The 16,218-nt window shown below is 41.5% G+C and overlaps 2 protein-coding genes across 3 annotated transcripts; one reads left to right on the top strand and one right to left on the bottom strand.

Moving 5' to 3' along the window:
• Positions 1–1,525: 1,525 nt before the first annotated feature.
• On the bottom strand, positions 1,526–7,755 carry pno1 (partner of NOB1 homolog). 2 transcript variants are annotated; one of them, XM_070915699.1, is made up of 8 exons: positions 7,738–7,755; positions 4,593–4,730; positions 3,724–3,870; positions 3,516–3,599; positions 2,933–2,993; positions 2,672–2,789; positions 2,000–2,070; positions 1,526–1,859 (listed from the first exon to the last, which is right to left on the bottom strand). In XM_070915699.1, the coding sequence occupies exons 1-8, from the start codon at positions 7,753–7,755 to the stop codon at positions 1,792–1,794; spliced, it is 705 nt and encodes a 234-aa protein (XP_070771800.1). In that variant the 3' UTR covers positions 1,526–1,791. The 2 variants fall into 2 exon arrangements, with proteins under 2 accessions (XP_070771800.1, XP_070771799.1); XM_070915698.1 differs by lacking the exon at positions 7,738–7,755 and having other exon boundaries at positions 4,593–4,864.
• On the top strand, positions 5,201–9,881 carry dnaaf10 (dynein axonemal assembly factor 10). Its single transcript, XM_070915697.1, has 8 exons — positions 5,201–5,386; positions 6,184–6,284; positions 6,526–6,656; positions 6,747–6,848; positions 7,179–7,294; positions 7,936–8,070; positions 8,854–8,951; positions 9,076–9,881. The coding sequence occupies exons 1-8, from the start codon at positions 5,201–5,203 to the stop codon at positions 9,281–9,283; spliced, it is 1,077 nt and encodes a 358-aa protein (XP_070771798.1). The 3' UTR covers positions 9,284–9,881.
• Positions 9,882–16,218: the final 6,337 nt, after the last annotated feature.

The following is a 16,218-nucleotide window of genomic DNA, read 5'->3' as shown; positions in this document are numbered from 1 at the left end:
ATGAAATTATAGGTAGTAATTATTATAATGCCAAGAAAACATCTTTCCAAAGTAATTTGTGGCTGCAAACTGATACATGGTTTACTCTTGATGAAGAGTTTTTAAACAGTGTGCATCCATAAGACAATCTCCAATGCAAAGAATAGCTCTGCGCTCACACTGACGAATGAACTATAGTGAATTCATTAGAATTTCAACACGGAGGCTGGACGGACTTGGCTAAGAACTGAGAGGAATAGCTTGAGAGTGAATAATGGTGAGATTTTTTTCGAGTATATAGCAATTTGAGACTTATCTGCAGGCAGCGTTTTTTTTAACCAATATGTGTATATAAGGTAATCAATGTGCGCTCATGTTCTTTAGCAGCAAGAGGAGATGCTTTTGCCTCTGCTTTACATGAGCCCTTCTGAACACTTTCTCAGTACAGTGCAGGACGGGTCAGTTTCCTTTAACACAACACGAACACTTCAAATCTTAACAAGTTGGCATGATCAGTGTGCAATGGGACAGACTGTATATTGCAGTTTTTCAAAAGTTGGCTTCTTCTCTGACCTCTTTTTTCTTTCTGTCAGTCACCTCCTTTTCTCCCCCTCCCACCCACTAATATGAACAGGGAGAAAAACCAAATTAAACCAAAATTAAATTCTAAGGGAAAAACGTTTCCTCCTATAAACGGCATCGGGATAGCTCTTTGCTTTGGAGGCCGACTGCTGGTTTGAACAGTCAGAGATGTGAATCTGGAGTGCTCTGTTGTCCCTTATCCCAAAGCTCTGCACGGCTTGGGCCTCCCTGTGCTTGCATGACATGGAAACATTTTTTTTTTTTTTCATTGTGCATGTAGATCAATTTTTTTGAAATAATCCTCTTGTTTACACATGGATGGTGATGTTAATATATTTAAGAATTTAATGGTATACAATATGGATGTTGCCAAACTTTGGTAAATGTACACATATTATGAGAGGTAATCCAAATGAACTGAACTACATATAACTTTTTGTATTTTACCCGGGTCAGCCAGATGCTTCTATTCCAGTAAAAGTTGCATATCTGATCCTGTCTCAAACTGCCACACACTGTACTCAGCTTAAAGGGGAAAATTTGATGTTTTTTTTCTCTCTTTTGTATATAAGTATTTGTTAAATGCAGTTCTGGCTCTCTGTTCTGTAAGTGCTATTTTTTCTCAGAGGGACTTGGGTTCTTTTTAGTTTGTGTGGGGTTCACTGAAAAGATTTTAAGTTTGAGAACTTTTTTTTTTCTTTTTCTGCATGCTGCATCTTATGCTGTGGGACTGTTGGAAACTTGATACTGTATGAAAATACATACATTTAAATAAACTTTGAAATGTTGAAAGTAATGGATTTCCTGTCACTTTTTTTGAAACCTCATTTCCCTTCAGGATTTTATTGATCGGATAGTTAACATCAAACTCGGTTTCTCAGGGTGCAGCATACAGTCATCTTTAAGTATTAATGAATTCGTTCCTGGTCCAAAACCTCACATCTTATACACTTCAGTGACAAAATTAAACTCATTTATTAGTGGGGACTGAAATTATTTATTTACACAAACTCATGCTTACAGATAATTGCACCATCTTTGCATGTATCATGACTTGTCTCGTGTTTTGGGTCAACTGATACAAAACTGTATTACCATGAAACCAGATGACAGCTTAAAACATGAGGCTATAACAGGACCTGGAACCTGGAACCTGAGGTGTCAGTCCAGTGGGAATCCCACCAGCCAATGGGGGAAGAGGATAAATACACACAAGCAGCCAATAGGACTTCAGAATCTCTCCGCAGTCCGGCTGGCCACCACCCTGATGTTGCCGTAGACCTTTGAAGGTGGACTTCCTGTTGGGGCAAAAGCGGTTTAAAGGTCACTTCTCAGCACTAAAGGTAGATTCAAAGAGTTCTGTTCGCAATATGACATCAACCATCTGATAAACGTGTGTTGCACTGTATTAATCAAATATAAAAATGATCTTTCTTACCTAGGATTAAGTTACATATCGCTGTCCGGGCCATCTTGATATTCTGGAAAGACCCTAATATGTGAACTTTTCTGTTAAGAGACAGATGGAGGAGTGTTACATGCTTCATATAAAGAGAAACATGAATGAGACATTCTGGTTTTACAACTTGTACACCAACACTTCGGCATGGGTTCAAGAGAAAATCAATATTCCTCTGAGGAAAGAATTCACAATTTCCAGGAAGTCTATATCACAATAGTATGTTTCTTTAACAACAAAACACAAAAGTTGGAAAGGAGACGTGTTGGACTGAAAGGTTTTGCACTGTATAAGTAGAAAAAAAAGATTATGAATCAGCACGGTTTGAGGAGTGAATCCATCTCCTGTGTTGATGTGAAAACACTGTTGGCTCATAAAAACTAGATCTTTTTCAGACTTTGTCATCTGGAGATCATTTGATTTTACAGCAGTAAACAAAACCTTTTAGTTTCTATGGAACACTTGTCTTAGGGCTTTAACAGTGCATGACAAGAAGGCAAAACTGTCGTTAGTTTACTGTAATAGAACTGAGAAACTAGAAAATACAATACGTCCAACTGCAAAAGTAAAACAAAAACTAAAATAGTGATTAATGATCATGATTATCGTTTTACAGTAATGGTGCAGGAATAGTGTATTGCAGAAACTCACGTGTCTGCAAGCACAATGCGAGTCTTTGTGACGTTTTCAATGGTGAATTTGGTTTTTCCTCCCTTCCCGGCTATTCTTCCGATTGCTCTGGATAAGTGGTCTCCCTTCAGGGGTTTCACTGCCAAGACAGACAACATGAGTAAACAATCCAATAAGCACCAAGAGATTGGACATTGAGCTGGACATTTTGCAGCAGGGAATGAAAAGTGTTTAAAAAAAAGTTTCAGAGCAGACAGAAGTGCCATGTCAGTGTCATCTTACCGTCTGTGACATCAAAGGTTTCTAGGAAAAGCTCATCTAATCTGATGAGAGCAAGGGCGTCCTGGGAAGAGAAAGTGCGTGTGTTAAATCAAACAAGGTTCAAGGGACATTCACAAAACAGCAAGAATCAAATATTGTGACAGCTATTATAAAGATAAGAGCTTAAATTTTCTGCCAATCCAAAGTAAAACATAACCATAACCACCTATAAAAGACAAGACAATCTTGTCCTTGCTTAAACAATGGGCTTTTAAATTAAGGAATACTTTCCAAAAATATTCTCAACATTTGGTAAATAAAATAAAAACAACTACAGAAAATCACTGCAGGTTTTACAGACTGTTTTCTTGTGGCTTCATCTTATTGGCAGTAGATGATATCAAATATTTGAAAAAGGTTCAATATCAACACACTAATAATAAGATCTAATCCTAAATCTCTATCACTGGCCCCAAACTTGACGATGGTTCAACAAATACACATTTTGTACAAAAACAGACTGAGAAATCTGATAAAAAGAGCCCGGCCCCAGCCAAAATGAAAACATGCATAGCTCACAAAAACCTTCCATTGGTGTACTCACTTCAACTTGGAATCCTAGAACAAACGCTCTCACAAAATCTGTTGCTTTTGTGAGCGAGCCAATGTCCTGTGTGTCTTTGCATGTCTGAAAGAAGGAAGGCATATTACACACACTGCAGACACATCACTGCGTACCAGAGATGTACATTACATTATTTTAAAAAGGCTCACTCAGGTCAAAATTGCTTAAATGTGCTGGGGAAACTTACCTTGATTTCAACATTCCTAGTTTTGAGGTTGAATCTAACTTGAAGATGTAGGTTCTCTACAATGGGGGTGAAAATCTTCAGCCAGTTGTCCTTCAGCGGGGTGTATCTATGAGCTGGGACAGGGACTTTGCGCATCTCATCTGGTCCCTGAAACACACACACACACACACAAAACAATTATTTTACTGTGTAACAACATCTACAAACTGTTTGAATACCACTTTAGTTATTTATTGTTACAAAATGCAACAGTGCCTTCATGGAAAACACACAATTAATAGTTAAAGTCGTGCAGCCAACATTCCCAAAGGAATGGGTGGAAGTATTAGCAGCACCATTTACTTAAAAAACATTAAAGTAAAGCACACTTGTCATTGTGACTGATTGTTCTTTTCAGAGTTTAATTACTGATGCATTAATCTGCAGTGTTAATTTTAAAGTTGTGGGTGGTCTCACTAATCCTTACACTGCTGGGTAGATATTAGCTATGAATATTTCATGAGCTTATCCAATGTTTTGCATTTAAAAACTTATTCTGCCACGTAGCTAGTGGGCAGCTATTACATAAGCGTATTGTGTAGTGAAATGCAGTGATATAACGAATCAAAAAGTCTCAAGGAGAGTGCTAGAAGAACCACAAGACTGTACACAATAATACTTATTTGTGTTTTGCCTCCCCCCCGCGCCACTCGCATAACATACAGTAGCTTTATTTAGAGTCATAAGGCTATACTGCGCAAGCGCAAAAGTTAGTCTTAACCAAAGCTACTTTTAACGAAGACAAATAACATTAAATAAACGCTTATTGGTATTTATATCGGATACCATTGAGCCAACACACAGAGCGCATGTACATATATCGTCGTTACCTTTAATTTGTCGGCTGAAATTGGTGGAAACTGCGGCCGCTTGCTCGCCACGGGCTCGTCTGTGTCCATGCCCACTCCATCTTGTTCACGTTTTCGTTTCTGAGTCTTTTTAGACTTTACCTTTGTGAAAGAATCTGTGTCATCTTTACCCTCCACGGCAGCGCTAGCGGCTGGGGTTGTACTTTTATCGGTGTCCATCCCGGATCTAGTTTTATATCAGATTAAGCAGTCAAAACTGAGGTAGAAGACAGGCACAGAGGCATGAGGGTGTCCTCGTGCAACGGAAAGGACCCAAATAGCCACATCGCCGATGCCTGTAGGATGTAAATAACGACTTCTCGTGTCAGAATTGACAAAGACTCCTCATTGGGCTACTAGAAGTGAGTTTTAAATCATAAAATATCTGGATAAAATTTCTGTGTATGTCAAAATCGTAAAATATTTACTTGAAATGTAAACATTTTGCCAGGCATCTCCTTAGGCAGCCGCACGCTCAGCTGTAGGAGAGTCGTAAACGTTGTTTTGGCAGCGACCCGCATTGAACGGTTTTCTTAGTGGTTTTCAAGAAAAATTCAGCCGTTTTACATATTATCACCCAAACAGCAAATATGTCATCGCCTTTATCAAAGCCTCAGATTATTGCGCATATTCAGAAGAGTTTGAACTACACAGTTTTTGACAGTAAATGGATTCCCTGCAGCGCGAAGTTTGTCTGCCTGGGGAACTTTCCTAGAGGAACCGGAGTAATGCAAATATATGAAGTGCAGCACGGAGAGGCTCAGCTTATCAAGGAGGTAGATAACACGTAAACATTTTGCTCTTGTTTGCTCTTGTCCCTTTTCCCCCCCTCAGAAATACATCATGCAAACGGCTTATATTTGGGTTTGCTATCTTATCTAGCTTAGAAAAGTCTTGCTAGGTTTGTCTCCATAGCAACAGGAAACATGAAGACAGCCAATGACCTGTACCAGCTAGTCAAAAGTTTTATATATATATATATATATATATACTTATATTTAAGTTATTACAGGTGATACTAGAACTGTTGTTAACATACAGTATACAGATTAAACGCATTGACCTGCCTAGTGCACCTGTCCATAATAAAGCACTAATGAACTGCTAGGACCTCAGAGGTTGTTAACAGTTAACAGGTCCTTCAATGGGCCTATGGTGGAACTGACCAAGACATTTAACTGCCACCGCTGGAGGCAAATGGTTCCTCACTACAGAAAAAAGGCAGTGTTGTACGACTCTAATATATGTAAAAAAGCTTAACGTGTCTTTGAGGACTGTATCATACAGGCAACAAAGTCAACATAGAAAATGCTCACTTCAAGAGTGTAGAGAAGGCGTTGGAAAGCAGGAGTAACCCTGGTCTGGACTAATCATTTTGGTTAGTGGGTCAATGTTAGATAAGTATGACAGAAATGTTTGTGACAGTTTGTTAAATTTAAATGACCCAGATACAATCAATGCTTATACTTAAGTAGGGTGTTCCTTCTTTACTCCTTCTTTACTGCTATTTCACTGCCTGTTGCATTGTCCCATCCTTGGAGCTAAACAAAACCTTGCCTCTCATATGTTTCAGGTAGAGAAACCTAAACCCATAAAGTGTGGGACGTTTGGGGCCACCTCGCTTCAACAAAGACACATAGCAACTGGGGATTTTGACGGAAATCTCACTATATGGTATTTTATCCACATCCACTGATGTCACGCCATCTTTGTCTCGCCAGTAATGGAATGAAATGGGGAAAGATTTTGATTAAAATTTGAATCACCAACCATGTTCTAAGTGTAGAGCCTATATTGAAAGCTGTTTTAATTCCAAAATCTCAGTTGGACAATTAGAATTGGCCTCTTAATGGAAAAGTTATTAAATATTTTTAATTGATTAATTGCCATCTGACTGTGCTTCTGTTGTCCACAGGAATCTGGAGATGCCTGAAGTGCCAGTGTACACTGTGAAGGCCCACAAAGAGATAGTGAATGGTATCGATGGCGTTGGCGGCCTGGGGATTGGCGATGGCGCACCTGAAATAGTTACTGGAAGCAGAGACGGTAAGAGCATTATGAATAAAACAACAACATGAAGTAAATTAAGTAAAGAAAGATGTTAGCTAATACGTCAAATTCCCTTGGGTGTTACAGGGACAGTAAAGGTGTGGGATCCCAGACAGAAGGATTCACCTGTAGCCAACATGGAGCCCATGGAAGGAGAAGCTAAGAGGGACTGCTGGACTGTTGCATTTGGTGTGTAGAATAAAAAAGTACCTACATCCACAACTTTTAGATAACCATGGCTGTTATAGAAATGCGACTGGTCCAATTTCAGACACCTGCTTTCGAAGTACACATGGATTCAACCTCATAGTATAAGTCCAGGTTTATCCATGCTCTCTATACACAGAGGAAATACAGTTATCCTCCCACGCTCATGCTATGCCCTGTGCAAGGAAGTCAGTTAGTATATATACTTACCTGGTGTTTTCATTTCTTCAGAAATCCAAACCAGCTTTGAAAGTGTCCTTTACCGTCATGAATGAAAACAGTGTTCATTTTCCTTCAACACTCTCACTACAGGTCATGCCTTCAATGACCAGGACCGCTGCGTGTGTGCTGGCTATGACAATGGCGACATCAAACTCTTTGACCTGCGGAATATGTCTCTTCGGTGGGAAACCAACATTAAAAATGGGGTGAGGTGAACACTTTTATTGAAATGGTGAAACATAAAAATAAGTGGTGCCAATAAGTGGTGTGACCGCCCCTGTGGCATGTGAATTTTGTGAAGTTGTTGATGTTAAATATTTTAGGGGAACTTTTTTCCTTTTGACTTCCTGTCATGTAGCCAGTGTGGCACCACAGCAAGAACATTGCAAACATTTCTACAGAAAATGGGAACATAGTCAACTCTACTCTGAAACGTAGAAAGAAGAAAGAAAGAGTAGTCTTCATATTTAGAACTGATGTTTTTATTAGGATAAACTGTCCCAACGTACCTTATTTCTTCTGCACTGCGACCTGCACTTGAATACTTCGTAACGTAGACAGAAACAGAGACAGAACTGAAAATGACTTCCCAGCATCATTTAGACTGTAGCCTACATGAAACCACAGGGGAAGTCTGAGGTGAATGCATGTTCCCTTCACACGCCATATACAAAGCACTGCACTGATTTTCTCTTAGTCATCACCTCATGAACGTAGGTGAACCAGCCAGGGGTCATTATGTCCATTTCAACACATTCTGTTGTATGGAAAATAGTTTGTGGTGGAGCCATGCCATGTGATAAATGTCCAGGGAGTGACTGTTATTTTTTCCTTACATCATGACCAGGTATGCTGTGTGGAGTTTGACAGGAAAGACATCAACATGAACAAGCTGGTGGCCACCTCACTGGAGGGGAAATTCCACGTCTTTGACATGAGGACCCAGCACCTCACCAAGGGCTTCGCCTCTGTTTCCGAAAAGGTAATTGACCTGGGTGGAGAGAGCCAGACGGATGTTTGGCTCCTCCGTATGGGAAAAATGTCAAAAGGTTATTATCATTATTATTGTTTTTACATTCATATGGTACAGAGGGAAATAGGGGCACACGTCGTTTTGACCGTTTTCACAGCTGGAAGTGTTTGGGGTTGTGTTTGTCTAACATTCTCTGTGGCTTTGTGACACTGGCCAAAAATGACACCGGGCCGGTGAGGAGAGAGAAGTGTGGCTTTTTGTGGGAAAATGCTAGAAAAACACACTTAAATCGGCATTAGTGCGCGGGCCAGCTCACCAAGTGTTTGCTAGGTCTGAGAGATCAGAGGCCTCAGCTTTCTAAATATTTGTCCAGTTCTTCTGAGACATCAACAGTTGGCACATCAATGTCTGCAACCATGAATCATAAGGTTCCACCAGATATTTTGGTCTAAAATAAGACATCAAGGAAGGTCTACAAACAAGTTGTTTTAATTATATTGTTTTATATGTTATGATAAACATCTCAAAACTGTAGATGAAAATTTGCAGTCACATTCAGGTTAGTGGATTCTGAAGGCACCGTTTTCTGTTTGTTAGAGTTTCTTAAGGAGGATCTAGTTTCTTTTTAACTGTCTTTTCCATGTCAACAAGGAAAGGTGGAAGGCAGGGGAAAGAGGCCTGGCAGTAAAGATCACATCAGTGAAATCTAAGTTAATACCAAAGGAAGAGTCAAAACTTAAATTAGTAATTGAATTGCTTTTGGAAGCAAATGATCCCTCTTCTTTATTTTAGGCTCATAAGTCGACCATCTGGCAGGTGAAGCACTTGCCTCAAAACAGAGACATCTTCATGACTGCAGGGGGAGCAGGCAACTTACATCTATGGAAATAGTAAGTAATCCATCTTTAACCTTTAAGTTCTCATCATGATGGTTGTTTTATTAAAATCAATGTTCCTCCTTTACTCTAAACTAATCTATAAAATATTTGTTTTGTGTTTTGATGTCATTGCCAGTGAGTATCCCGCTCAGAGAAGCAAGAAGGACTCAGATGGCGTGGATGTGGGCGTAGCTGGCTCCGTCAACCTCTTACAGAACGTCACTCTGTCCACTCAGCCAATCGCCAGCCTGGACTGGAGCCCCGACAAGCAGGGCCTGTGTGTGTGTTCGGGCTTTGACCAGTCTGTCCGCGTGCTTATTGTCACCAAACTCAACGTGGTGTGACCACAACAAAGCCTGATGATGAAGATATGTGCAGCCTGATATGAGCTGAGACACGAACTGAACTGCAGAGATTCACCAGTGGAGTGTAAATCACTGCCCTTTTGTGAGGCTGAATTGTCTTTTATTAAAGGACAGCAATTTCCTACTGCGGGTCTTGGCTGCTGTCTATCTAGATTTTGTACAATTGATACTCATCTTTAGGCTTGCCAGAAAACCATTTAACTCAAATGAAGTGGGGAATGCTTTGTTGGGGTGATGTTGTTTTGTCTCTGTTAAATTATATCCTTGAAAAATGTGTAGAGCTTGGCTGAGCTCTGCAGGAGATGTTATCCTGTAGTGCAGAGAAATACTCCTGAAACACAATGATCCATTTACCCTGTTACCCAAAAGCCGGGTAGAAGAAATTAGTCATATAGCCTGTGGCCTGGAATAACACTTTGGGGATCAAGATTTAATTTCTACTTCCATTTTTGTGGGATGCGCACTGAAACTCCTTTTGTTGCACTATCAGTGAACGTTGTTGTGTTCCACTTTTGATATGTAATTTTTATTGAGAACTCTGTGTTTTCAAATTAAACGTGCCTTTGGAGAAAAAGCACTTTCTCAGTGTCGCCTGGCTTATCTATAACATCAGGTGTAAGTAAAGTCAAGAGGATTACTGTATCTATGAACACTGATGACAACTCAAGACAATATGTGTCTTTTTAAGCAAACTGTGACTCACTTATGGATTTAAAAAGATAAATACAGGTATCAGTGAAAGGCGGTTGAAAAGCATTATCATATCCAGCATTTGAGCTTGAAGAACTCCTGTAGGTCCTGATCGTCCTCCCGTCTGTCATGGATCCCCGCGTAGACACTCTTCAGCAGCTTGGTCATGGACTTTCCATCCAAGATGTCGATGTATTTGTCTATGCAACCTGCAAACACAGCCACAAATTACTACATCAAAATGGCTGCAGTCTCATTGACACAAAAGCTGCTGAACATGTGAAGAGTTTCAATTCAAACTTCCACCCAAAATGTTTAGATATCATTTGTTAAATATAGTCCACGTGACTACTATGAAAATTGTGGTTTGCAAATAAATAGTAAGTGTACTGTTTGTTATTCAAGTTGGGTAGAGTTTGTCATACACCACTTTATTTTTTACAAAAGAATATGAAAGTCAGTTCCTATTTGTCTGTGGTTAACAGTCTTAATGTGAAATCTGCAAATCCTGCAGTATTTGACCAGATTCTTCTGCTTAAACATTAAGACCAAGACTTCCAAGACTAATATTACTATGTCTATAGTATTTATAATAATAGTAACAGTAATCACTTAGGCCCATGACTTTGCCGTGTGCTACGAGGCTGGGGCCCAGCTGCGGGTGGTCGTACTGCTCCAGCGTCATCAGCGTGCGGACGATCTCTCCTGTGATGAAGGCATCATCGAAGCTTTGCTCGGCCACAGGCTTCAGAGGGAATCTGCAGTACACCCCCACTGCAGCCTGAGGGTCTGATGGCTCCAGCAGCTGCACAAGCTCAATGTAGGCATCGTGGACCTACACAGTCAGTTAAGTCATTAACCACATTTTATCTGGATTACATCAGCTGAGGGAAAACAACTGCCAACTGCTTGGAAATCTCTATAAAAAACTGCTTTAGTAGTTGAGATGTAAAATGCTGAGATCATGAATGTAGGGATAGAAAGGAGACATTCCCTTAGAAATGTAATTATCAGCTACATGTGGGCCATCATAGACCTGCTTGATAAGAGATAAGAGAACCTGTCAGTTGATAAACTAGTCACATTTAATCTGTGCTATATTACTTCTTTCCCATATGTTTTAAATTCCCCAACTTATAGGGTTTCTAGCCATGAGACATAATTCATTTTAGAAGTTCAACCATTCAGGAACTAAGAACAACTGCTTCCTTGTCTTGATCACCACATATTCTACCATTTACACAGTAGGTTTTGAAAATATTTTATATAACCAAATGTTGTGTAATTTTCTAATCCAACACAGGGGCATCTGATCATTCCACTGGAATTACTCACTAACACTGGAGCAGTTGGGTGGGTGTGAAATGACGATGTTATCTTATTTTATAGCCATTATAAGGTGCATTGTAAAAGCACTGAGGAAATGCCGGAAACCTGAATGTAACCGATAACAACTGACCCCTGGTGCCATGGAGATGACCTCTTGGTAGAGCTGCTTTGCCAGGTCCTGGGTGTCTGCAGAGCGGGAGAGGGCACGGGCCAGACCCAGCCGTGAGATATGAGACCTGCGGTTCACCGGACTGGACACGCTCTCTCTGTCTGCCGCAGCAGGCTCTGGAACAACAATGAATGCACTCATAAAGTATAATCACCTCCTTTGACAAACCCAGGAAGAACAAGATGTTAAAAGATATCACTGATGTTATTTCATGCCATGTCAGAGATGAGACTTCACAATGACACAGTTGTGGTTTAAAGAGACACTGGAACATTGTGAGATGGGATTATGCAATTTGACATTACATCGCCTGAATATATTTTTAGGGTGAATTTTAAGTTGGGACATGCAATATAAAGTAAAAGGATAATTTAAAGAAACAAAAAAACATGTTTCAGCCATCATTAGGGTGTGTTATGTGACATCAAAACCATACAAAAATCATTCTCACCTCATGTACAACTGAAAAACAGCATAATATTCACTTCAAAAATAAGATTTGTTAACCCTAAATCATGACAAACTAAGACTTTGGGGAAGAAAGGACTGCCTGCGTACCCCTTACCCTCTGCTGTCTCAACAGTATCGGGGCAACAGTCCTGTCTAGACTTGCTGGCGGGGAGCTGGGGTTTAGTATCGCTGTTGGGAGGTTTAGCTGATCTGTCTGGTTTGCCTGCTGCTCCAGCTCTCCCCCTACAGGAGAGAAGATACAATACAAAATCGGAAATGGATAACAAAATTAGAGACATAAATCTGTTTATGTTGTTTTACAATAAGTGCAATTTGTGCTCATACAAAAAATATGGCACATGCATCCCATTTCTTTCAGTTTGTATACACAAACTTTCTGTTTGTATACACATATACAACAGCACTACTAAATGGACATATGGTCAGGACGTTTTACATATTTTTCCTTAATTCAAATAATTCCCTTTTCATACAGCTTATACAAGGACACAAACTGAAACAGTAAAGGACTGTGTTTGTACTTGACATGAATATGAAGCAGCCTGGAACTGAGAAAAGTAAGCATCCACAGGAAATCATCCATGAATAAATGAATAAATGCCAACAAATATCCACAGACAACCACATAACAGGTCGGCCAAGCGCTTCACTCAGGCTGCCAATGTGACTCACCTGGCTGCAGGGGTTTTGGCTGGAGGCCGGGCAGCTTTCCCTCCTCTGATGGGGGCTAGGGGGTTTGGAGCAGGAGCTTTGGTTACAGCTGCTGCCACCCACCCTTGACCAGGCCCTCCCCTGCCCCGCTTAGCTCCTCTCTTGGCCACACTGGTGTGAGAAGGCCCCTTCACTCCCGCTGGTTGGGTGATGGACGGTTTGGCAGCTTTCTGGTTTTCAGCCTCCTGCCGGTCCTGCCACCACTTTTGTTCTGAGCAAACGGGGGGGTGGTTAATGTGGGAGTGGAGTTAGTTTCCAAAAGGCTCTCATAATTGTTTAATGTAAAGTGTTTGCTGAACAACAGGGGCACTTTTATCATTTGGGAATTGTGCAGGTTACCATATCATATATAGCCTGATTTGTCATCAAACCAATGTCCTGTATATTATTCTTTATGTAAATGTAATATCAGGCCCATCTCTATGTAATTCTCTGCTAGCCAGCTGCGATTCTGAGTGAGATCAAAGACAGTAAGTGCACTATACAGACTCACTGCTAAGCTGTTCAGGTGGCCCTCCACTCTGAGTCTTGTGTTCCAGCTCAATGCTGGCCTGGAAGCTGAGGCGGGCTTCAGTTATGGCTTCCTTTGACCTGTCTGAATTTGGGTTGTTGTCATATTGAGCCAGCTGTGCCAGACCCAAGAGACACAGGGCGTGGCTGTCCCGCGGTGTGGTCACCACTGCTAGCTGGCATGCCTGTACACAGCAGAGGGGGAGGCGGGCAGGAGATACACGTCTGATTTCTCCGTCACACCAGGCACTTAAGGACATAACAGTCAATATATGGACTAGCTATAGCGCTTCAGTGTACAGCAACCCAAAACACTGGCAGAGTTCTGTGGTACTGTCAACTTTGCAAAACAGAAACATAAGAACAAACCAAAACAGACTGTTCAGATATAAATAAAATATGTATTCTGTATATTTTCTTGCCCAACTGAACACTCTTACCCTCTCCTGCATGTCCAGTAGCTCCTGACAGGGGGCGATAGAGGTGAGGCGTATGAGAGCTGTGAGGGCCTGGCATCTCTTTGCCACCAGGGACTGCCTCTTGACGCCAGGCTTGGTCTGGCACTCACCCTCCTGGATCAGCCTCTGCAGCAGGGCGAACTGAGCATCCAGGAGCACCCACTCCAGCTGCCCGCTCGCCTCGCCACGACATACACACTGACTCACACTCTGGGCAGTCAACACTGCTAGACTGAAGCATTCCAGCACAGAGACAAGCAGATACCGGGTTTTTATGCAGTGCTTAAACACTTATTAAACTGGGTCATACTGGTGTGAATGTTGAGACTTTTCTTTGAATCACACATTCACAATGGAGTGAGACGGCTAATTGGAGCTGAGATCCAGTAAAGATCACAAATAAAAAATCAGTCAAATCTTCATACAACATACGTGTGATAGACCTGTTCCGCACTCATGGCCTTCTCAGACAGTGTGTTTCTCTGCTGCAGCTGGCCCAGAGTGAGAAGACCTCGCAGGAACTGAGTGCTGAGGCTGGACAGAAGGTCTGATGGATCCTGCCCCACCCAGCTGGACAAAATCATGAAATAGAGTGGGGACACAGAAAAACTCTGATGACCACGATGAATTTACTTATAAGCAACGGACAAATCCAAGAAACAGCAGGGGCTCCTTGATTATAAATCACAGAGACCGACCAACCCCAAACTTCATCCAGCTATTTTTTCAACTAGTAAAAATTTTTTGTGTTTTGCCCATATTTGGATGTTTTGGCTCCAGTAACTGACAGAGATGTTGGTTAGTGGAAAACCCAAATCTAGACCTTGAAATGTCTTAGAAGAACCTTTGTATGGACACAGCAGATGGTATGTCAATGTTTTTCTGCAGACTATGTTTTCCACTATTCTGTTCTCACTCCCGCAAGCTTAAACAGAACATCCTGGTACATGACTGATACTGTCATGCCCTCACACTCTCGCTGAAAGCATCCACCTCCACCACACACACACACACACACACACACACTCACACAGACCTCTTGTTGCAGCGCTGGCTGATAAAGTGCTCCAGTCCCTGCTGTAAGAACAGAGCAGCCTCCTTCTCGGTGTCCTCGGAGGCCTTCTGCTCCTGCTGCAGCAGAGCCAGTCCTGTGAAGAATCTAAGAAGATGAAGGCAACACAGGAGACATGTTGAAGACAAAACTAGCTCTCACTCTGGAGTTTTACATGTTAATCTAGACCCCATTTACCCCGTTGAACTGCCAGACCTCGTCTAACATGTGTCACTACTCTTGTTTTTTTGTCATAACCCGTATATGATCATATGATACATACAGGTGTTAAAGGGGAGAGAACATTTGAAGAGCAGGTTGAGAGGTTGGTCAGCGCTGCTCTAATGTTACAACACAACAAGTTTGAACAAAAGGTTGCTTTTAGCTGAAATACATGATCGCATACTGCTATTTTATTTCTTCATTTGCTGCCTGAGAGTTTCAGGATCAATTCCAAGATTGATCTGATACTGTTCTCTTTGGTTCTCTATCTCAGATGCTTTTTATCTCTTATCTTTAGCTCTGCCAGAGCACAGTGAGATCTCAAGTAAAAACCTTCTAGCTCTGTGGATACATTTTGACTAATTATGGTCATTATTATTACTATTACAGCTACTGGCACAATACAATATCTGCTCCTACTACCAAATATACTTCTATGGCCTGACCTGAGGGCAGGATGAAGGGGGCGCAGGGCCAGGCCACTCTGGAGGTGCTGCAGGGCTTCCCTGCTCCTCCCCCGCAGCAGCAGCAGCCTTCCTCCATGGAGGTTGTATTCCCAGCTGTCAGGACTCAGGGACCAGGCATCCAGGTACTTCATCAGGGCCCGGTGGACACAGCTCTCTTCATCCCGCACGGCTGCACTGCTACCCTGCAACAAGAGAGGGAGGGAGTTCAATTGTCAATGTCTCTCTGATAATTCACTTCACATTACATTTACTCAAAACCCGAGAGAAAAGTCAAGAAAGCAAAACATTTGATTATATTAAGTCTTTCTTTGACATTTACTTTTTAGGTATTTCACTGGTGGTCCTAATTAGAGCAAGTAAAGTTAACTTTATTGTTCAGCAACATTAGAAGCAACTTATTATACCGTTACCTTGTCAGTTTTCTTGGAGAGCCAGATGTAGAGTGTCTGAACATAGTCTGCTTTGCTGGACCGTCCCTGCTCTTTAAGCTGCTGATACTCTTTGTCCAAGGCCTGCAGCTGGTTGTGCACTGTGGGCGTGCCGAGGAAACCATGGAGTTTGCACACAGCCAGGATGTCCTCCTGACGTGCTGTTGATTTGGCATCGCTTATTTCATCTCTGTCTCTGCCAGCCTGGAGATGGAGTGAGAAGGTGAGAGGCTGGGTTTATTTCAGATGCTCAATTCACAGTTTTCATTTCATTTTTCACCATAGAATGTTAAACTGTTTCAATGAAAAGGCCCACACATTCTGTATTTGCAAAGAAATACTATTCAAATATTTTCTCAAAGCTTTGTCAGACTTTATAAATCCCAAGCTCTCCACATGCTTCACATG

The sequence above is a fragment of the Enoplosus armatus genome, chromosome 12, assembly GCF_043641665.1.
Source record: "Enoplosus armatus isolate fEnoArm2 chromosome 12, fEnoArm2.hap1, whole genome shotgun sequence".
Classification (NCBI taxonomy): Eukaryota; Metazoa; Chordata; class Actinopteri; order Centrarchiformes; family Enoplosidae; genus Enoplosus; species Enoplosus armatus.
This window is presented reverse-complemented; position numbering and strand designations above follow the sequence as displayed.